Source organism: Peromyscus maniculatus, chromosome 5 (genome assembly GCF_049852395.1).
Source record: "Peromyscus maniculatus bairdii isolate BWxNUB_F1_BW_parent chromosome 5, HU_Pman_BW_mat_3.1, whole genome shotgun sequence".
NCBI lineage: Eukaryota > Metazoa > Chordata > Mammalia > Rodentia > Cricetidae > Peromyscus > Peromyscus maniculatus.
This window is the reverse complement of record NC_134856.1, coordinates 38403253-38425918: the sequence shown is the minus strand read 5'-3', so window position 1 is coordinate 38425918 and position 22666 is coordinate 38403253. Positions and strand designations below refer to the sequence as shown.

Genomic DNA, 22666 nt, shown 5'->3' with positions numbered 1-22666 from the left:
GACATAGCTCAGTTAGTTGTGTTTGTTCGACTCCAACGAGGACTTGAGTCTGATCCTCAGCCCCCACATAAAAAGCCAGGCACAGTGACATATGTCTACAATCCCTAGAGCTCACTGGTCAGTTAGCCTAGCCTAATTGATGAGCCCAGCATTCTAGTAACAGACTGTTACTAGTAACGGAAAGCCGTCTGATGTTGATTTCCGGCTTTGACATACATGTGCACACATAGACACACACCGTGGAAGCTGAGCCCAGCCCTGGGAGAATATGATTTCTTAGAGTCTGTACAAGGTTAGATTGGCATCCTCACAATTTCTTAGGCTATTGCTGCTGGTGTGGGCACCACGCAGAGATCCGCATGCTTGGATACACTGAACCAGGTGCTCTTGATAACCTGCCCTCTCTGGGCAGAATAACTCCTAAGGTGCAGGCACTCAGCTCTCTCCTCTCTCTTCAAGGCAGGGTTTCTCTGTGTCTGTCCTCCAACTCAGAAATCTGCCTGCCTCTGCCTCTGGGATTAAAGGCATGCCCCTGCCCCCTATCCAGCTACCTCTTTTCTCTTTATTGAAGCAGTAAGAGGCTACACCCTCAAAGGTTAAGGAGCTTTGAGTACTTTTTGTCAGTCCTAGGGAACAGGTCTCAGCCTCAGTTCGGGTTGCTTAAGAAGAATCCCGGGACTGCTTTAGCTGTTACTTGGTTTCAGGGAGGGTCAAAATGGGCTGAATCCCATTTTGATCCTGAAACCAGGATGCTGGTTTGGACACAGAGGTTGGACCACTAGGCTTCCGTTATAAACAACTGTGCAAAAGTGAGTCTAGAAGTCTCTTCCTCCTTTTGAAAGGTTCCCCTCATCTTTAGGAACCCCACTTTAAAACTTTGCCAGGGAACTCAAGCTTTCTCAGAGGCTTCATCATAGAACCTCATGCATCACAAATGTTCCCACTGACACAGCAATGCCTTAGAGAATCTAAGGAAGCTGGTGTATTTGGGCATTGTTGCAAACAAAACGGAACAGGAATTGGGAAAGCTGTGTCTGTCCCACTAAGTGCTTATAAATTCAAGAGGTAGTCTATCCGCCCTCAGCTGAAACCTGCACCTCTGTACTGTCTGAGGTACAGGAGACAATATTTATTTATTTATTTATTTATTTATTTATTTATTTATTTATTTATTTATTTATTGGTTTTTCGAGACAGGGTTTCTCTGTGTAGCTTGGTGCCCTTCCTGGAACTCGCACTGTAGCCCAGGCTGGCCTCGAACTCACAGAGATCCACCTGGCTCTGCCTCCCGAGTGCTGGGATTAAAGGTGTGCGCTACCACCGCCCGGCCGAGACAATATTTTTATAGTTTAAGATGATTTGAATTAAGCTTTTAGCTTATTGCAGCTGATGTTAACTTATTGGTTCTGTTTTCCTAACAGTTTTTTTCAGTACTGGAGACTGAATCTAGGGTTTCCTGAATGCTAGACAAGGGCTCTACCACTAAACTGCATAAATTACATTTCCCACCCATGTTTTTGCTTTGTTTGTTTGTTTTAATACAGGGTCTTACTGTGTAGCCCTGGCTGGCCTGGAACTTGCTATGTAGAGACCAGGCTGGTGTTGAACTCATAGAGCTCCATCTGCCTCGGCTTCCCCATTGCTAGGATTAAGGGCATGTACTACCCTACCCAGCCCTTTTTGCTTTTTTGAGGCAGGCTTTGTGAGTTCCAGGGATCAAACTTAGGGCTTTTACCCACCGAGCCATCTTGGTGGCCCCAGGTTTCTCTTTTCAGTGGAGGGATAGCAACAGTCTTTGATCATTCTAGAAGGTCTTCTCTTAAAATCCATTGAAGAAGAATGCCCTCGGCATTCTCCTAATGGGCAAAGTAAGAGTGCCTTTGGGGGATAAAGTACTTGATCACAGATTCTAAGAGCCGCTTGTTATTTAGGCATGGTATTGTTTTATGAGCCTCTAATTAAAGGAAAAAAATGCTCTGTAGCCCCCAGATCTCAAATCCTGCACACAGAACATGCCAAATATTCCTGAGAACATCAGGCTAGTTCCTGACCAGTAAAATTATCTCCACAGCTAGGTGTGTTTCTGTCATGCCTGCCCTTTCGAGGTTGGTGCTGGGGACTGAGTCCAGGGAGTCTGGTCATGTAGTGAGACTCATTTCAAAAACAAAATCAAGGCTGGGCATGGTGGCACATGCTTTTAATCCAATCCCAGCACTCAAAAGGCAGAGGTAAGTGGATCTTTGTGAGTTCAAGACTAGCCCTGATTGACATAGTGAGTTTCAGGCCATACATAGTGAGACACTGCCTTTAAAAAAAAAAAAAATTCAGCCACAAAGTGTTTATGTTCACTCAAAGAGGAAATGTGCTCCAAAAGGGTCCTTTCATAAGTTACAAAATGTAGGACAACTGTGTTCCATAAGAAAGATAAATGTGAGGATTGGCCATTGCACCTTGAGTTGGCAAAAAAGGTAAAGGCAAAAATTCCAAATATCAGCCATGTGTAATGGGCTGTAATCCCAGCATCCAGAAGGTTGAGACAGGTGGATTATGAGTTCCAGGACAGTAGGTTACACAGTAAGATCATGTTATTAAAAAAAAAAAAAAAAAAAAGGCTGGGGGCCAACAATATGGCTCAGGCAGTAAGGACACTCTCTGTTAAATCTGAAGACCTGAGTTTGTTCTCCTGGGCCCATATGGTAGAAGGAGAGAACTGACTCTTGAAAAGTTGTCCTCTGACTGCAACAGCAAGACAGAGCCAACACGGGTCTGCACCAGGTCCTCTGTGCATATATTAATAGCTTCCTGCTTAGTGTTTTTATGGGTCTCCTGAATGTGTGAACTAGTGGGTCTCTGATTCTTTTGTCTTCTCATGGACTCTTTTCCTTCTTTTGGGTTGCCTTTGTTCAGCCTGATGTGGTGGTTTTGTTCTATTTCATTATATTTTATTGTGTCGTGTTTGGTTGTTATCTCTTAGAAGCCTGTTCTTTTTTTAAATTATTTTTATTTTTATTTTTTGGAGCTGAGGACCGAACCCAGGGCCTTGCGCTTGCTAGGCAAGCACTCTATCACTGAGCTAAATCCCCAGCCCCGCCTGTTCTTTTTTCAGTAAGAGACAGAAAGGGAGTGTACCTGGAGGGGAAGTAGGAGGACCCGGGAGGAGTAGAGGAAGGGGAAACTGTAATTAGGATATATTGGATGAGAAAAGAATCTATTTTCTTTCTTTCTTTTTGGGTTTTTGAGACAGGGTTTCTCTATGTAACAGCCCTGGTTGTTCTGGAACTCATTCTGTAGACCAGGCTGGCCTTGAACTCAGAGAGATCCACCTGCCTCTGTCTCCTGAGTGCTGGGATCAAAGGCGTGTGCCACCATGCCCAGCTCAAAAATCTGTTTTCAATAAAAAGGGGAAAAATTTGTCTTCTGACCCCCTTATGTGCACCATGGTGCAATACACACGGCTTTCCAACCAACACAAATAAGTAAATAAATGTAATAAAATATTAAAATTAATTTAGGTTTATTTTTAATTTTATGTGTATGAGTGTTTTGTCTGAATGTATGTCTGTGTAGCATTTGTGTCAGATCCTTTGGAACTGGAGTTACAGATGGTCGTGGGTGCTGGGGATGGAACCTAGGTTTTCTGCAAGACAACAAGTGCTCTTAACTGCTGAGCCTTGTCTCCAGCTCTAATAAAACATTTAAAAGACAAAACCAAAAGCTGAGTATGGTGGCACATACCTAGAATTCCTGCACTAGGGAGGCTGTGTCAGGAAGATGCCCCAAGTTTGAAGTGACATTTGAGTTTTAGGTCAGCCTAAACTACAGTGTAAGACCCTGTATCAAATATTAACAAGAACCCCAGAGAACTAGTAGTATAGAAGTGCTTTTCACCACTATAATAAAATACCTGAAGCAGGACACTTAAGGAGAAGAAAAACCATTTAGTTGGGCATAATGGTGTAGCTATAATCTCAGTATTTGGGAAGTGGAGGCCGGAGGATCAGGAGTTCAAGACAGTAGTGGCTAGATGCGACCTGGTAGTTGATGGCTACTGAAGAGAGAGAGAGAGAGAGAGAGAGAGAGAGAGAGAGAGAGAGAGAGAGAGAGAGAGAGAGAGAGGAGAGGAGAGGAGAGGAGAGGAGAGGAGAGGAGAGGAGAGGAGAGGAGAGGAGAGGAGAGGAGAGGAGAGGAGAGGAGAGGGAGGGATAGATATGTTTTTCTTCACATGCATTCAGGCAGCAGTAATTGGACTCTGGATTATTTAAAAAAATTTTGAGGGGGACTTGTTAGGGAAGCTCCAGTGGGGTTCCAAGGGGAATAAGAGGATGGATACGATCAAAACATGTTCCATATATGTATTCCTTTAGAAAAAGGAATAAATAAAAATTCTATTAAAAACCAAAAGGCTTATTTAGCTCACAGTTTTAAAGCTGAGGAGGTGATGTGGCAAATCGCAGACATGGCAAGAGTCCAGTGACAGATGGCTGGAGTGCAGCCCGGGCCACAGGGTGACCTCTGTGACAGGCGCTAGGGAGCTGAGCAGAGCCAGGCTCGATCCTTTTATAAGAACCCTACGGCAGGAACTTACTCTGTCTTCAGTGACCTAAGGGCCTCCAGCTAGGCCCTTCTTAAAGGTTCTACTTCCTCTCTCACTGCCCTCTGGGGCCAGACTTTAATCATAAGAGTCTGGGTGGGGGAGAGACACAAACTATACTCAAACTCTAGCACTAAGGAAAGCAGGACACATTCAAAAGGTTTTCTTTCCTTTTCTTTTTTTAGAGACAGGGTTTCTCTGTGTAGTTTTGGTGCCTGTCCTGGGTCTTGTTCTATAGACCAGGCTGGCCTTGAACTCACAGAGATCGGTCTGCTTCTGTCTCCCAAGTGCTGGGATTAAAGGTGTGCGCCACTGCTGCCCAGCCATTCAAAAGGTTTCTAATTTTAACAAAAATTGAATCAAAAAATTGAATTGAGGCTGGGTGTGGTGGCATATACCTTTTATCACAGCTCTTGGGAGGCAGAGAGGCAGGTAGATCTCTGTGAGTTCGAGGCTAACCAGATATATATAGTAAGACCCTGTCTCAAGCAATAAAATAAGGGGCTGGAGAGATAGTTTAGCTGGTTAAGAGCACTGACTGCTCTTCCAGAGGTCCTGAGTTCAGTTCCCAGCAACCACATGGTGGCTCACAACCATCTGTAATGAGATCTGGCGCCCTCTTCTGGCCTGCAGGCATACATGTGGACAGAACACTGTATATATAACAAATAAACAAATCTTAAAAATAAATAAAATAGAGCCAGGTATGGTGGTACATGCCTGTAATTCTAGCACTCAGGATATGATATCTACGATAGATAGATAGATAGATAGATAGATAGATAGATAGATAGATAGATAGATAGATAGATGATAGATAGATAGATAGATAGATAGATAGATAGATAGATAGATAGATATAGTGTACATAGAGTATTATGACAAGAAACTCAGGCCATGTTTAGGGCAACAATGTAGGGCAAAGGGGATTGGAGTGGGGAAGGGTGTAAACATATTTCCTCCTCTGCACTCTACTTGTGCTTATGGATGATATTGGGTTCTGTGGCAGGTGGTCTGAGCCCATGCACACTCACAGAAGTTGTACAATGTGGTGATGACTACAGATGTTTGCTGATGACTCACTAGCTGAATCTTGGAGGATGGCTGGCTTCCCGGTTCCAATTGAAAGAGAAAAAGTCAACCGACTATTTATTGGGCTGGGCCTTTGGGAAGGAACCATGTTTGATGCCGAGTACGTGTTAAGTAGTGTTAACCAGACTGAGTAGTAAACTCGATGTCAGTTACGAATCCAAGGAACTTACACTGCCCCAGCACTCTTCAGCTCCTACTCAAGTTTCATGACCAAAGAAAGGTCTCCTCCCCCAGGAAGCCTTCCCTGAGATGGGTGCCCAAACTGGCCCAACAGGTCCTTGGACATTCTTGAATCAAAGTACTTAGCTGAAGTTTGTTTGGAGACAGGGTCTCTCTCTGCCATCCTCACTGTCTGTGAACTCATGTAGACCAGGCTGGCCTGGAACTCACAGAGATCTGCCTGCCTCTGCCTCCTGAGTACTGCGGTTAAAGACACTTAGCTTTTTAAAAAAACAGTATTTCATAATGGCGCCTATGCTGGCCTCTAAGTCATGACCCTCTCCCACGTGCAGGATTATAGGCAGGTGCCACTGCACATGACTTTTATGTCACTATTTTTTTTTTTTTTTTTTTTTTTTTTTTTGGTTTTTCGAGACAGGGTTTCTCTGTGTAGCTTTGCGCCTTTCCTGGAGCTCACTTGGTAGCCCAGGCTGGCCTCGAACTCACAGAGATCCGCCTGGCTCTGCCTCCCGAGTGCTGGGATTAAAGGCGTGCGCCACCAACGCCCGGCTTTATGTCACTATTTTTTAAAATTGGCATTTGTAGTGAAAGATTTCTATGCTCTACCTATGCTGGTCTCTCATTTTCCATTCTATACACTGCCTCTTTTTCTGAATATAGGTATAATTTTTTTTATTATCTTCCTAGTCTTTTTAATTTTTTAATAAAGTTTAGACAGGGTCTCAACAAGATAAGGCAAACATATACATATAATAAAAATATAAAAATCTTTAAAAATAAGTATAAAGTACATAAACAATTAGGTAAGCTTATGGAGAAGTTGATCAAGACACATAAATTAGGAGATAAAAGTATCCATCTAGCTGGGCAGTGATGGTGCACGCCTTTAATCCCAGCACTTGGGAAGCAGAGGCAGGCTTATGAGTTCAAGGCCAGTCTGGTCTACACAGTGAGTTCCAGGATAGCCAGGGCTATACAGAGAAACCCTGTCTCAAAACAACAACAACAAAAAAGTTCATCTAAATTTTCTGTATTTCATTTTTTTCAAGCTATTTATGTTCAATATACAATTTTCATTTGTTATTTAGGAAGTTCTTTATTATAAAAATAATTCTTTGTCTGATGGCAAACAATAGCTACAATAATTATTCTAGATCTCCAAACTGGATGAATTCTGTTTCATGAGACAATTCCTTCTGTATTTCTGGGGTAATGTCCTAATACTCCTGCAGTGTCTGTTGGATTCTGATTCATGAGCAGACCTGATGTTTACTTCTTTTAGAATGCTGTGGAGTCAGAGAAGAGTTCTGCTGATCCCAAAGCTTCTGAGGCTCCGAGTTTAGGATGGTCTCTTCTGCCAGAGAACCTTAATGTAGCATGTGGCTTTATTACCTGAATGTCCCTGCTGGTGGACACCATCTTGCTGCCTATTGCCTATGTTACTGTATTTTGATGGTTGGGTTTCTTGACTATCTCTTCCACTGGACCTGACCAGGATCATGGATTGCCCCATAAGTACCATGGCCCTGTCACTGCCTAGTGGGCTGATACACTTGTGCACCTACTACCAGGTGAAGACAGCTGACCTTCAGAGTGGGAAGAGGCCCTGCTGGAGACATGAAGAGCTGTCTTGAGGATAGGTACTAATAGGTGTGGCCAGTTCTCCAGCACCCCTGTCTCAGCAATCCTCCTGCCTCAGTTTCCTGAGTATTGTGATTATAAGTGTTTCAGCTCATTAGGGAACCTTCTCAACTCACAAGGTGCACCTGTTTAACCTTTTTCAGGCAAAATCTCCAGTAACGGAGGCTGACGAAAAGATCTGGGAGCTGGGCGGTGGTGGCACACCCTTTTAATCCCAGCACTCCGGAGGCAGAGGCAGATGGATCTTTCTGAGTTTGAGGCCAGCCTGGTCTATAGAGCAAGTTCCAGGACAGCCAGGGCTACACAGAGAAACCTTGTCTCAAAAAAAAAAAAAAAAAAAAAAAAAAAAAAAAAAAAAAAAAAACCAATAAATCCGTAAGACCTGGGAAAGCACCTCATGGAGGCTTCATGCAGTGCTGTTCTTGGGCTCCAAGTGATGCAGCTAGGATATAGCCTGCTTTCTTCTCCCTGTCACTGCAGAGAAGACAAAGTCCTAAAGTGGGGCACCAAACTTCCAGAGCAGCTTCCAAACAGGTCTCAATGCCAGGCCTACTCAGTGACAGCCTCATCGACTGCCTACTCAGTGACTGCTTACACTACTCTCGGGAGAGTTGTCCCTTGCTGCCCTAAAGGGTGAGTTCAGGGACTATTCCTCAAGGGGCTTTCCCCAGCTCCTCATGCCCCCAACCTGGGACGGAGAAAGTAGACTCTGAGCTCCGAGGACGGTACCAAGTCACCTGCAGGAGAACACAATGCCAGACCCCAGTTACCAGTGTCTGTCTGTGAACAGGCTTGCTATAGGCCCATCCTCTGCAGAGCACCTCCTTCTCATGAACCCAGACATTAACTGATGTGGACTCTGGATGAGGGCTGCCAGAGGGCAGTCTGTTGTTTTCACTCCTGGTGGGAAGATTTCCTCAGGCAACCACCTGATCAGGAGAGTGCATATGGACTGGGCTATATATCCTGACAGTTCTTCCATCTTTTCTCATTGCCTTGTGCACTGGGGTCTCCAAGATGATTTAACCTGTATTCCTTTTCCAAATGGGCATGTGAATGATTCTTTAAAAAAGCCCACCAAGGGGCTAGAGAGTTGTCTCAGAGGTTAAGAACATTTGATGCTTTTCCAGAGTACCCAGATTCAGTTCTTATTACCTACATGGTGGTTCACAACTATCCTCAACTCTAGGTCCAGGGGATCCAAAAACCTGCTTCTGACCTCCTTGGGCACAAGGCATGCATGTGGTGCACATACATACATACATACATACATACAGCCAAAAACAACATCAAAAACCCCACCAACTGTGGTGGCGAATGCTTTTAATCCCAACACTTAAGAGGTAGAGGCAGGTGTTTTTCTGCAAGTTGGAGGCCAGCCCTGTCTCAAAACCAAACCAAACCAAACCAACAAACAAAGGGTCCCATGGGTCCTGCTACATCCACAAATGGGCAGCCCTCACCATGTCCTCAAGCTGATGAGACCAGGCGTGGGCAGAGACCTGACAACACAGGGCGGAAGGGAGCTGCCATTAACACTAATGAAGCAGGCGGGCTGAAAGCTTTTTACTCTGAAGCTGTGTGCCCACCCAGGGAACAGTGTGTCCTGTTCCCTTGGTTTACAGGAACCCTAAGTGGAAAGGGACTTGGGGACAGGAACAAGAGTGGGGGGTCTTAAAGAAGGGAAAGAGGAGGTAGAGCTGGAGGGCTTGGTTTTAGCTGGGAGAGCTTTTTTGACCTGTCTTCCAAAGAAACCTGGGGTCTAGTTTTTTACTCTACTCCCGCCTGGTGACACTCACCGGCCCTTTGGTGCCCTTGACCAAAGTTCCTGGAAGCAAAGGAAACAACATGCCATGAAGAGGCTAAGTGAACATCTGTGGGGCCAGAAATTAAATTAAGATCACCGGCCGCCTGCCTCATTATTGCTAATAGTTCTAGCCTGACCCACCCTAGTTTCTGGTTTTAGGGAAATTTTGGGGTCTGGACACCCTATCTTGTTCCCAAAGTCTAATTGGTTCCTGGAGGCTTATGCCAAATTGGACAGGCACTTCTCCCAATGGTTCAGGTTCTAGGGAGAAAGCCCAACTGTGTCCCCATTTTCCAGGGAGGGCCCTCATGGCCTGGCTGCAGGAAGCAGTCACGTGTGGGCCCTTTATTAGACCCTGCCATATAAGCTCAGAACACCAGCGGCCAGGAGCTCTCTAGGCAAGGATCAGCAAGCAAAGGTAAGTGCAAAGGCTAGACAGGAATTCTAACTTTCTGGGGTTAGTTCTCTCGGCGTTTGTAGGGTATTCTAAGGATGACTAAATGGGGGGTTTTCCTGCTGAGCCAGGCCATGCTGACTGTAATGCTGCTGAGTTGTGCCCTGCTGCTGGCACTGCCTCCCACGCTGGGGGTCCAGATGGGCTTGGCACCCCTGGAAGGCATCAGAAGGCCTGACCAGGCCCTGTTTCCAGAGTTCCCAGGTGAGTATGGGCAGGTTGGTGATGTATGGGGCAACGACAATTGCTGGTCACAAATCTGCCTGTGTGGGACTAAGCCCTCGTCCCCCCGAATCCCAATCCCAACCCTGGGAGGTGGGTACTTGGTGCATGGTGGGTGTGGCCCTGACATCGTCTGCCCCAGGTCTAAGTCTCAAAGGCCCGAAGAGGACAACCGCAGACCGGACAGAAGAGGCTCTGCTGAAGAAGGCAGAAGCTCTGGTGGAGGTAACTCCTCAGGGAAAGGGATAAAGTAGCAGGTAGGGAGCATCAGATACCATCCTCTATCCCCACTTCCGGACCATCCAACCTGGCAGAACTGTAGACCATCCCTGCTCCACGCTCCACTGCCATCCTACTGGGATCGGGGTGGCAGAGTTTCCTGACGTTCTTGTTCCCCTATGAATGCAGGTGCTAGATCCTCAGAACCGCGAGTCTCGTTCTCCGCGTCGCTGTGTAAGGCTGCACGAGTCCTGCCTGGGACAGCAAGTATCTTGCTGCGACCCGTGCGCCACGTGCTACTGCCGCTTCTTCAATGCCTTTTGCTACTGCCGCAAGCTGGGTACTACTACGAATCTCTGCAGCCGCACCTAACCAGTGGATGTTGGGCAAAGGCAGGGACGCGAATAAAGGATGGGACCAATCCTAAAGCTGTGGTTATTTTGAATGTGGCTGTCGAAGGGTCGTTGGGCTCACCGAAGGGTAGGGGGCGTCGTTATGCCGGAACTGCAAACACTATAACCTCAGGGTCTAGGTTACTCCATCTTCTGAGTCACGGATATCGGCGATTTTTAAGGCACCAGGCCCCTGTGTGTGTGTGTCGGGGGGGGGGGGGGCAGGAGGCCACACGCCAGCCCCAGAGAATCTAGTGCAACAAATGCAGGGAAGGCGGGCGCAGCTTGGCTTATGGGGAGTCAAGTCTAGCTAGTGGCTAAACATTGGTTTCAAAACCCTTCTCTGGACCTCGGTTTCCGCCTGGTAGGAGACGGTCGCGGCAGCGTAAGGAACAGCACACAGGCTCACCTTGACCTGGTTGGCCCCAACAGGGCCAGGCAGAAGCGCCTAACTCGGGAAAACTAAATTGAGGGCCCCCGCTCGAATCCTGCGGGTATTAGCACCACCACGCGGTCGACTCGCAACATCGCTGTTGCTTTGCTCTCCGCGGGGCGCCGAAGGCCCGCCTTGCCTTAGTGCGCAGGCGCCCAGAGGGCGGCTCGCTCCCGGGCGACGCTTGCGCGCCAGGCCACCCGGAAGCTCGATACCTAGAAGAGCCAGCCCCGCTGTGGTCACGTGAGACGCTTGGCGTCATCTGACGCACTTGACAGCCCTCTGCGGCCGCCGAGTCAGCTGATCTCCGAGTCGAGTTGCGTGAGCCCCAGCAGGGCTCTCAGGTCCCGCCGCCCCCGCCGCCCCCGCCGCCCCCGCCGCAGCCATGTCGTTCTTCCCGGAGCTTTATTTCAACGTGGACAATGGCTATCTGGAGGGCTTAGTGCGCGGCCTCAAGGCCGGGGTGCTCAGCCAGGCGGACTACCTCAACCTGGTGCAGTGCGAGACTCTGGAGGGTGAGCCGCGGGGCTGGGCTGTGTGAGGGGCCTTGAGAGGCCGCAGTGGAGGCCGCCCTGAGCCGGGAAGCCGGAGACGGAGGGTCTCGAAGGGCCTGCGAGGCCTCGGGGAATCCGCGAGCGGATGGCGGGCGTGTCAGAAGGGAGGCTACCTGTGGTTGCGGCTCTGTGAGGGGCCCAGACATAAACAAGACTTTAAAAACCGCAGTGGGTTGCCTCGGCTTGGGTTGCCTCTAACCTCGTGGAGCTAGGCCTGTAATTTGGAAGGCCGAGCTCCTGAGGATTGATTAGTCGGCGCCAAGTGTCCACCTACAAGCCTCTTCCTCACCCTGGCCCAAGCCGGGGCCTGTCGGGTGGCAATGCATAGGGAAGTTGGGTTGGGAAAGCTCTCCCTTCCCCCAAGGTCTTTGGAGTCCTTGGTGTTGGTCTGAGGGTTGAGCCTTCCAGGGGAATTGCTAAGACAGTTTGGTGAGAGGTTCCTCCCAGCTCCGAACAGCTGGCTGTGCAGTGTCTCCCAGACTGAATGTTTGGGAAAGCCAACCCTAACCCTAACCCTGTAAATCTGAAGTTCGTGCACAAGTATTTGACCCCTACTCCCCTACCCCAGTGAGAAACGATGCCTTTGGGGACAACAGTGTCTTACACAAGAGTGACAGAAATCTCAGTTCCCCTTTCATAACACTAGATGGAGAGCAGTGGTTCTCAACATGTGGGTCGTGACCCCCTTGGGGTCACAGGGGTTGCCTGAGACCATCGGAAAGCACAGATATGTATGTTAACGATTTGTAACAGTAGCAAGATTACTGTTAATGAAGTAGCAACGAAAATAATTTTATGGTTGGGGGTCACCACAACATAAGGAGCTGTATTAACGGGTCGCAGGCATTGGGAAGGTTGAGAGCCACTACTCTCAAGTAAGATGACTTTCAGGCCCATCTGTAGCAAAAGTACTAAGTTAGAGATGTCTCTATAATTCCAGACCCTCCACCCTGGTGGTAGTGAAGGATGGGGATGTGAGTTCCCATCTCTTAGTCCTAAATGATTCCTTTGAAGAAAGGTACTTATTAGCTGGAGGAGAAGGCTTGGTGGTTCACCCAGTTTAGAAACTTCTCATCAAATACTTCTGGAGTTAAATTGAGCTCATTTAGTTATTGATTACCCTGAAAACTAGATCTGTCACATGAAAAACAGCGTTTCAAATACGAAACTTACTGAAGTTAAGTGCAGTAGCAGATTTTATGATTTTTATGTTAACCTGCAAGGAAATTTGTTTACCCTTCAATATAGGAGTAGAAATGGGGAGGAGAAGCCGGGCAGCTGTGGTGCACGCTTTTAATCCCAGCACTCGGGAGGCAGAGCCAGGCGGATCTCTGTGAGTTTGAGGCCAGCCTGGTCTACAGAGCAAGACCCAGGACAGGCACCAAAGCTACACAGAGAAACCCTGTCTCGAAAAACTTAAAAAAAAAAAAAAGAAAAGAAAAGAAAAGAAATGGGTGGAGAGGATACTTCAAGATGCTGGGTTGTGGGAACCAGCCACAAACCTTAGTTTGACTTCACTGTTGGAATAGAGAGGCTGCCTTGGGCATGGCCTAACACCTAGTTGGCACTTAATGTGAGTTCGGTGGATTGATGGGAACTTGAGGAAGATTTTTTTCCCTGTTACAAAGATGTTTAGTTTTTTTCTTTCGGAAGATCCTTATTTGGGTAAATGTAAAGGTGAGCACTATTGCCTTTTTTTGGCTTCTCTTCTGGCTTTCCTTTCTCCAGCTGCTGCCTGCTCCCCTGTGGAATTTCTGGGAATCCGTGTTCCTGTCTTTTTTGTTTGTTTGTTTGTTTGTTTGTGACGGTTTCTCTGTGTTGTAGCTTTGCACCTTTCCTGGATCTCATTCTGTAGACCAGGTTGAACTTGAACCCACAAAGATCTGCCTAGCCCTGCCTCCAGAGTGCTGGGATTAAAGGAGCGTGCGCCACCACCGCCCGGCCCGTGTTCCTGTCTTTGCAGCAGACACTACATCATCGACAATAAATATACTGGGACATTCTTCCTGCTGTTTGGCAATGGGCCCCTTGTGGAACATCATCCAGACCTTTAGGACCCTGCTCTTTCACACATACCCTTCTCCTTTGCATGGAGTATACCCAGCACTCGTGCACAGAGGCGATAGGACTTCAGAGTCCAGCAGACACAGGTTTGAATCTCAATCAGCCGATTACTGGATTCCTGTAGACATATTGTTCAATGTCTCTGGACATGGAAGTCTTCATCTGCCATAAGAGCAGCACCTATCTCATAAAGACTGTGAAGATGACCACAGTGCTACTTTGTGTAAAACACTTAGCCCAGCACCAAGAATCCAGTAAGGGCTAGAGATAAAGTCTGAATTCAGTAAATGTTAGCTTGTATTTATTGTCTGTTACTTAACTTGCTGGTCACTCTGCTTCCTTCTCCGCCCATAAGCACTGTCCCACTGCCGCCGCCTTCTTTTCTTTTTTCTTCAGTACTGTGATTTGAGCCCTGTAGATACTTGGAAAGTGGTCTAAGCACTGAACTATAGGCCCAGCCGTCTTTGTTGTTTTGTTTTTGAGACAGGGTAGCCCTGGCTGTCCAGGAACTTATTCTGTAGACCAGGCTGACCTCAAACTCAGCGATCCACCTGCCTCTGCCTTCCCAGTGCTGGGATTAAAGGTGTGTACCACCACTGCTTGGCTTCCAGCCCTCTTTTTAATGTTTTATTTTGAGATAGAGTCTCTCTAAGTTACACTGGCTGGCTTGTACTCTATAGCCTAGGCTGGCTTTGATATTGTGATCCTCCTCCATAGCCTTCCAAATAGCTGGAATTGTTTTTGTATTTTTGTGCTTATTTTTAAATATTATGTGTACATGTATGTGTGGACATGTGCATGTGAGTTTGGGTACCGTTGGAGGCCAGAGAGGAGGAATTGTGTTCCCTGGAGCTGGAGTTACAGATGGCTGTGAACCATGTGGTTACTGGGAATTGAATGGAAGAATAGCCAGTGCTCTTCAGTCCCTTATTTGTTTGTTTTTTGGGAAAGGAACTCACTCTGTAGCCCAGGCTGGCTTAGAACTTACCATACAGTACAGGCTTGACAGGAATTGGCAGTAATCCTGTCAAGTGCTGTGTTTACCGGTGTGAGTTACCACACTTGGCTACCAACCTCATCTTTGAAACTCTGGTCGTGGTTGACTAGAATGTTGTCTCCTCCATTCAATCATAACTTCTGTGGTATTTGTCAATGATACTTTTCTAGAAATTTCTTGACTTATATTTGGAATCCCAGGGACTTTGTATGCTGGAGTCCCAGGACTTTTAAGGGCAGTACATAATCGGAAGCAGCAAAGAGGGCCAGTGAGAGTTCAGCAGGTAAAGGCACTGGCTGCCAAGCCAGTTGATCTGAGTTCAATTCTTAGGGCCCACGTACTGAAAACTCAACTCTCACAGGTTTTCTGACCTCCACAGAGTGGTACTTTTTGTTTGTTTCGAGACAGGGCTTCTCTGTGTAGCCCCAGCTGTCCCAGAGCTCACTATGTAGACCAGGCTGGCCTCTGACTCAGACACCTGTTTGCCTCTGAAGTGCTAGGATTAAAGGCATAGTTACCACTGCCAGGCTCAGAGTGGTGCTTTTAAAAATCAGGAGGAGTTGGAGATATGCTTCAGCAGTTAAAAGCATTGGGTGCTCTTCCAGAGGACCCAGGTTGATTTCCTAGTACCCTCATGACTCACTGGAATTTGTAACTCTAGTCCCAGGGGATCCAATACCTTCTTCTGGCCTTCATGGGCACTGTATCTACATGGTGTACAAGCATACATTCAGACAAACATTCATACACGTAAAATAACATGAAAAAAATTAAAAAGCAGGAATAGTGACCAAAAACTCCATTTGTCTTTTGCACAAAAGCTCTATGTGATTTTTGAATGTGGTACTCAAAGCCTGAGCTTTGGGCTTCTGTTGCTAGCTGTTATTGCCTTCCTCATCTTCAAGGGGAAGAGGGAAAAAGATGAGAAGTGAGGAAACTGAAGAAATTTGTGAGTCCCATTAAGATCTTTTCTTGGGGGGGGGCGGGAGCGGCCCATGGGGAGTTCAAGACAGGGTCTCACTGTGTAGCTCTGGCTGTTCTGGAACTCACAGAGATCCACCTGCCTCCCAAGTGCTGGGGTTAAAGGTGTGGGCCACTACACCGGCTCCCCAGTAGGAGGTTTAGGCATGCTCTGGGGGTGATACAGATTTTAAAGAGAATGTTTCAAGTATTGGGCAGTTTCCAGAAGGCAGAGGACAGGACTAAAGGTGTTTGTTTGTTTTGCAAGACAGTTTGTAAGTAAAAGACACAGGTGCAATGGTGTGGTTCTGTAATCCCACACTCAAGAAGGTTGGAGAATCATGAGTTCAAGACAGGCTTGAGATCCTGTCTCAAAAAAAAATCAGAACAGACCCGAAAATAAACGGCAAGTGTAGTACCCAAGGCTCCTGGATTCCACTCCAGCAGGGTATCTTCCCCACTACTTCCTTCTGATAGAACTGTCTCTCTAAGACTTCCAATGCCCATTTATTCCATATTATACATCCTATCTGTCTCTTCAGGAGTGTGAAAAAGAACCATTCCTGCCAGGCGGTGGTGGTGGTGGTGGTGGTGGTGGTGGCGCACACCTTTAACCTCAGCACTCGGGAGGCAGAGCCAGGCAGATCTCTGAGTTCAAGGCCAGCCTGATCTACAGAGTGAGTTCCAGGACAGCCAGGGCCACACAGAGAAACCCTGTCTCAAAACAAACAAACAAACAAACAAACAAAACTCAAAGCAAAATGGTGCTTGTGTTAGACTGTATTCTTTTCAAGCAGGTGTGAGGGCTTGAGTTCTGTTCCCTAGAACCCACGTAAAGCCAGGCGTCTTAGTGTATGTCTGTAATCTCAGTGCTCCTATGGGGAGATGGGAGACAGAGACAGGAGAATCTCCAGGAGTTTGCAGGCTCCTTAGCCTGTTGTGCTTAGTAACAAGCAACAAGAATCTGACTCAAACAGTGGAACATGAGGACTGACACCTAAGGTTGTCCACTGACTCCTGTGGGCATGCTACAGCAAGTGTGCAACTGCATTCATACATAACACACACACACACACACACACACACACACACACACACACACACACACGAGAATTGAAATAAGGAAGGCATTTTGGCTCCTGGTTTCAGAAGCTTCAGGACATGTTCTGCTGGTTCCATAGTTTCTGGCCTGTGGTGAGGAAGAGCATTAAGGACAGAGAGAACTAGTGCTGCTTGTCTCATGGTGATCAGGAAGCAGAGAGTCAAAGAAGAGGCTCAGACATTGGCTGCCAGTATTGTAGGGGAATTTTAGGAAGAGCGTAAGATAAGGAGGCTGAGCAAGAAAGAGTGATGGAGGAAAAAAGCTAAGTGTGTGGTAGTGCTCACCTGTAATCCCAGCACTTGGGCTTTGGAAAGCAGGGGTATAAGGAATTCAAATCATCTTCTTCAGCTTTATAATAATTTTGAAGCCAGCTTGGATTATATGAGACTTTGTCTAAAAAAATAAATAAGAAAGAAAAGAAGCAAATAAGGAATTAAGGTCGGTGTGGGTTAGGTAAGTGTGTAGATGACAGGATGAAATGATGACAGCGTGTAAGAGAAAGAACAGGTAGGGAAAAAGTGAGATGAGACTGAGCATCTGTGAGCCCTCTGAGTGAAGGCTCCTACCTTGAAAGCTTGAAAGACAGCTTTGGGGACTACAGTAGAGTTGTGACCAAAGTCCCCAAAAGAGTATAGAATCAGAATAGAGACCAGAGATTGGATCCTTCTCCAGAAAGTGCTTCAGTTAAGCAAAGTTGGGAGTGGGGTGAAGAAATACTGGTAAGTGGCCAAAGGACTTGGAAGTGAAGGGGATGGTGAGTTTCGAACATGGCCAAGAGCTTTATAGGAAGAACTTTCATTTGGTTTTACCATTCAGAAGTCATGAGTGACCTTAATGAGAACAGAGGAAGGAAGTGGTAGAAGCTAATAAAAGTGGATTTGCAGAGATGCTAAATAGATACAATAGACCTTGTTGATGAGTAAATCCCAGCTTAACCACTCACTGGCTTTGTGACCTTGAGCAAGTAATTTATCCTTAACTGGAAAGTGGAAATAGGATCCCTTAGCTGGTGATTGGCCCCAGTGGTTCATATCTGTTCTCACAAGGCTGAGATAGGAAGATCACTTGGGAGCTTGAGAGTTTGAGGCCAACCTGGGCAACATAGTGATATCATCTTTAAAAAGGGGGGTGAACGTGTGTCTTTAGGATGTTTGTGAAGTGCTAAAATGGAGCTTGTTGCTGAGTGAACAGTCAAGCTGGCTGTTCCCAGTGGTTATTCTTCCTTTAGTTACTAGGAAGCAGGTGTCATAGTGAGGTCTTAAGTGGACGATGCAAAAACACCACACAGGCTTCACTTAGTGCATGTGTGCTGAACATGCTGAGCATTCAAAACAGCATTAAATGCACAGTAGCCACAGGGCACTTGGGGAGAATATGTGGGTTTCTTTTTCGGATGATAAAAATGTTCTGAAATTGTGATGAGTGAATATACTGAAAACTGTGTACTTGTTTTTTTTTTTGGGGGGGGGGCTTTTTGAGATAGGGTTTCTCCGTGTAGTTTTGATGCCTATCCTGATCTCGCTCTGTAGACCAGGCTGGCCTTGAACTCATAGAGATCTGCCTGGTTCTGCTTCCCAAGTGCTGGGATTCAAGTTGTGTGTCACTGCCACCCGGTGAAAACTGTGTACTTTATACCTTTTCTTTTGGTTTTGGTTTTTGGAGACAGGGTTTCTCTGTGTAGTTTTGGTGCATGTCCTGGATCTTGCTCTGTAGACCAGGCTAGCCTCGAACTCACAGAAATTCGCCTGGTTGCCTCCCTAGTGCTGGGATTAAAGGCATGCACCACCACTGCCCAGCATACTTTACACTTTAAATGGGCATGTTATATGGTAAATGAGTTAGTCTCATTACCAAAAAAAAAAAAAAAAAAAAGGCAAGGAAGTGGGAAGAACATCTTAGGGAGAATTAGTGACATTAGACTTATCAGAACAAAACTACAGAGAAGCTTTGCAACTGGGGGGTAGAACACATGAAATACGTGCAGGGCCTGTGTCTAGATAGATGTCCTGCTGGTGTGTAGAAAGCCATGGACTCAGAAGTACATATGGTCAAAGGGAATGAGAGTTAAGATTTTTTAAAAAGAGAAAGATGACTAGCTTTGGTTAAAGTCAGTGTGTAGGAAATGTCTTAAGAGTTGATGGCTTGGCTGGAGAGATGACTGAGTGGTTAAGAGCACTAGCTGATCTTTCATAGGTCCTGAGTTCAATTCCCAGTTACCACATGGTGGCTCACAACCATCTATGGATTCTGATGCCCTCTTCTGGCATAAAGGTGTACATGCAGATAGAGCACTCATATACATAAATAAATAAATCTTTAAAAAAATGTTGCTGGCTGGGAGCTAGAGAGATGGCTCAACAGTTAAGAGCACTCTTGCTCTTGTGGGGAACCAGGGTTCAATTCCCAGTACTCACATCAGTAACTCTAGTGCCAGGGAATCCAGTACTGCCTTCTGGCTTCTGAAGGCACAGGCATGCACCTGATGCACACATACATGCAGACAAAACACACACATAAAATAAAAATAAATCTTTACAAAATCTTGTTATCTGGGTGGTGGTGGTGGTGGTGGTGGTGGTAGTTCACACCTTTGATCCTAGCACTTGGGAGACAGAGGCAGGTGTATCTCAGTGAGTTTGAGGCCAGTCTGGTCTACAAAGCAGGTTCCAGGACAACCAGGACTGTTACACAGAGAAACCCTGTCTTGAAAACAAACAAACAAACAAACAAAGGTTTGTAAAGAGTTGCTGGCCAATTTGATGGCTGCAACTCTGACTGCTTGTGTTCCGCTCTCCAGGACTCATATGGTGGAAGAAAAGAACTGACTCCCACTGCTCTCCTCTGATCTCCACACATGCTCATGGGTTGTGCAGACACCATAAATATAAATGTGTGTGGAGAGGTCCTGAGGTCAGGCATGGTAGCACATACTTTTTATTTTAGCCTAGCACTTGGGATGCTGAGGTAGGAAGGAAGATAATGAGTTCAAGGCCAGTCTTGGCTTATAGACACACCTTGTCTCAGACGACAAACCCACAAAAACAAAACAGTTTCTTTCTTTGTTTGTTTGTTTGTTTTGAGACAAGGTTTATCCTTGGCTATCCTGGAACTCTCTCTGTAGACCAGGTTGGCCTTGAACTCAAAAAAATTCATCTACCTCTGTCATCTAAGTGCTGGGGTTAAAGGTATAGGCCACCATACCCTGCAATTTCTTTCTTTCTTTATTTAGTGTGAAAATGCTTACGTGTTTCATTTTGTTTGACTAAACAGGGTTTCCGAAATGAGATGAGCATAGCTTAGACAACAAGATTAGCTAGCTCAGTCCTAAATCCATCAGAGTCAGATCTGATCCAAAGGAAGAGATGTCACAGTCCTAACAATCTAGTGACAACAAGAGAGGTGTTCAGGGGGCATTGGAGAAATGTCTGCAGAAGGCAATAACCCAAGGGCAGTTTATACTATGGAAGGAAGGGAATAAATATGAGTCAGTGAGACTGAGCCTCGCATATGCCTGAAGTTTTCCCTCAGTATTTGAGGATCTGCATTGTTCCAATTACCTTGGGCAATGACATCATTGTATGAAGAGACCCCTTTGCCCATGGATCAAGGAGCTGGTATGGATCATTGATGACTGTGCCTGATGCCTTAATTGCTCTTTTCTAACTTGCTGCTGCTTCTGCTTCTCAAGAGAATGGACCCCTAAATTGGGGATAGAGGCAGGGAGAGGCAGAAGCTGCTGTGAGCCGTCTCGGTCTTGATCCTTTTCTGGATGAAGCAGAGGGGCGTTGTGGAGGAGGTGGGGACTGGTTGTAGGATATAAACAGAAACCTGCTCTGGATTCTCAGAAATCAAACTAGAGGCTGGTGGCTTTGGGTGACAACATCAACTAAGGGCGTGGAGGACTGGCTCAGAGATTTTTAAAAAGTCGGGGGAGAATGAAATATACTTTTGTTAGATATCAGGTGAGAGGTATTAGAAGTCAGGTTTCTGACTTCAAGAAAAACTTGGGTAAACCCTGAAGCTGTTTGTGAGGTGGGGGACCCCCTGAGGAAAAAAATGGCATGAGTGTGGATAGAATGGTAGGAGAGGGCGTGTTGCCTCTTAGATGCCAGAGGAAGGAGTCCAGTAGGCATGTGGGAAAGTAGCACTCAATTAAGATACCAATCTGGAAATCGTCAGTACACTGGCTGGTAGGAGACGGACAGCTCAGCTGTTTCTCGGCTTGCAGCCAGGGCAGCCTGCCTGAGAAGCCCAGTCCTGCTCCTGAGTTCTGCCAGGGGACTAGAGAAGAGTCGTAATTGTGGGCTAAATGTAGGTAAGTTTGCCTAACAAGGACATCTGGCATGGAGCCTAACTTAGCAACAAGGCAGAGTGAGAAACATACTGGAATTTCCATTTCCTCAGTTGCTGACATCTCTCTGTGTGATTATGGGGTGTGGTTGGGTTTGTTTCTTGTTTCCTAATACATACACGTGGACACACATCTATATCTACACACACACACACACACACACACACACATACACACACACACACACGAGTTTTTATTGTTGGTCTGTTTTGGATTTTGAGATGATCTGGTCTCTATGTAGCCCAGACTGGCCTTGAATTTGCTATGTAGACTAGGCTGACCTTGAACTTCTGATCCTCCTGCCTCCATCTTCAGGTGCTTGGATTACAGATGTGCATCACCAGTCTGGTAGGCAAAATTGTCATCTTCTTGTCAAAACACTGCCTGTATATGTGCTGTATGACTCTGTAACTCCATTTATAGGATTATATCCTATAGATGAACATAGGGTAGTAGGCACAGAGGTATTCATGGCAGCCTTGTTAGTAAGAGCAGACTGTTAGAACCAGTGACATATTCACTAGTGTGGCTGCAGTGGTTAGATAAACTGTGCAGTGCCCTTATAGTGGGACACTAGCAGTAAGTTTTCTAAGGGCTGATTTAGAAATATATTGTTAGGGGGAAGTTGGAAAGCATTTCATATAACGTAATCCTACTGTAGTAGATTGGAGACACTGGGAGGGAGAACATTTTTGAATGCCCAATTTATGTTTTCTTCCACTGTTTGGATATAAACAGAATGAACAAATAATACTTTAAAAATTTAGAACAGGCATAGGAAGATAGATCAATGGTTAAGAGCACTAGCTCCTCTTATCCAGGACCCAGGTTTGATTCCCAGCATTCACATGGCGGCTCATAATGATCTTTAACTCCAGTCCCAGGGGATTCCCCCACCCCACAAGCACAAGGCAGATGCATGATGCACAGATGGACAAAACACCCTTATATGTAAAATAAGTAAATATTGAAAAAAGTTACAGCATCTGTTGAAGATTAAGAAAAATTAGGACATACAGGAACCAACACTCAATAGTCATCCAAGTCAAGACTTGTGCTGGTGAGCTTGGAACATATGCGTTCCAGATTTTGGTTCACAGCATTATAGGGCTAATCTGAGGCATAAGGAGGTTCTGTCAAGCCCTTTTTCTTTGAAACCTTAGGATCTAGGGAATATTTGAAACCCCACACCAGGCCTAGACTCCTCACATATCCCAGGCTAGAGCCCCAGGGTCCCTGACCAAATATAGCTGCCTTGGGCAAGTTCTGTCTTGCCTGGCCATTTTTTTCTTTCCTCTGCCTCTCATTCTCCATCCCCATTCCTGATTTCTCTTCATATTACATCTTGCACTAGTATATACTTTCACCTGATTTTATCTGGGAAGCTATTTATGGTCAAGCCAATAAGAGTCTGCCATGGAACACAAGCTCCAGCATGGCCCATTAGAACTTTTGATAGTGAGTGATAATATACTTTTTCTTGGATTTACTCAGCAGTTTCTTGGGCCTGGTTTGTGAGGTAGAACCAGTGTCTAAAGTCTTTTCTGGCAGATTTAAGGTAGCCACTTAAAATAGGCAAATGTCAGCTGTTGAGGACCCTGTAGACT

The 22666-nt window shown here is 46.1% G+C and overlaps 2 protein-coding genes across 2 annotated transcripts in view; both read left to right on the top strand.

Moving 5' to 3' along the window:
- Positions 1-209: 209 nt before the first annotated feature.
- Positions 210-10646, top strand: Agrp (agouti related neuropeptide). The gene is made up of 5 exons (XM_076572071.1): positions 210-292; positions 7985-9729; positions 9837-9969; positions 10130-10212; positions 10396-10646. Exons 3-5 carry the CDS (start codon positions 9840-9842, stop codon positions 10576-10578), a joined length of 396 nt encoding a protein of 131 aa, XP_076428186.1. The 5' UTR covers positions 210-292; positions 7985-9729; positions 9837-9839; the 3' UTR covers positions 10579-10646.
- Positions 10647-11229: 583 nt separating this feature from the next.
- Atp6v0d1 (ATPase H+ transporting V0 subunit d1) overlaps positions 11230-22666 on the top strand; it is a 40600-nt gene continuing 29163 nt past the window's right edge. The window contains exon 1 of the mRNA XM_006986806.4: positions 11230-11546. Within this exon, the coding sequence (XP_006986868.1) occupies positions 11417-11546 (130 nt within the window). The 5' untranslated portion in view covers positions 11230-11416. The remainder of the gene's footprint in view (positions 11547-22666) is intronic.

What these genes read in the sequence shown, in the direction of transcription:
- Agrp (XM_076572071.1), top strand. Translation starts at nt 9,840, where the DNA reads ATGCTGACTGTAATGCTGCTGAGTTGTGCCCTGCTGCTGGCACTGCCT. An exon ending in CCTGTTTCCAGAGTTCCCAG is followed by an intron (nt 9,970 to 10,129) that starts GTGAGTATGGGC and finishes CGTCTGCCCCAG; the next exon opens with GTCTAAGTCTCAAAGGCCCG. An exon ending in AGGCAGAAGCTCTGGTGGAG is followed by an intron (nt 10,213 to 10,395) that starts GTAACTCCTCAG and finishes CTATGAATGCAG; the next exon opens with GTGCTAGATCCTCAGAACCG.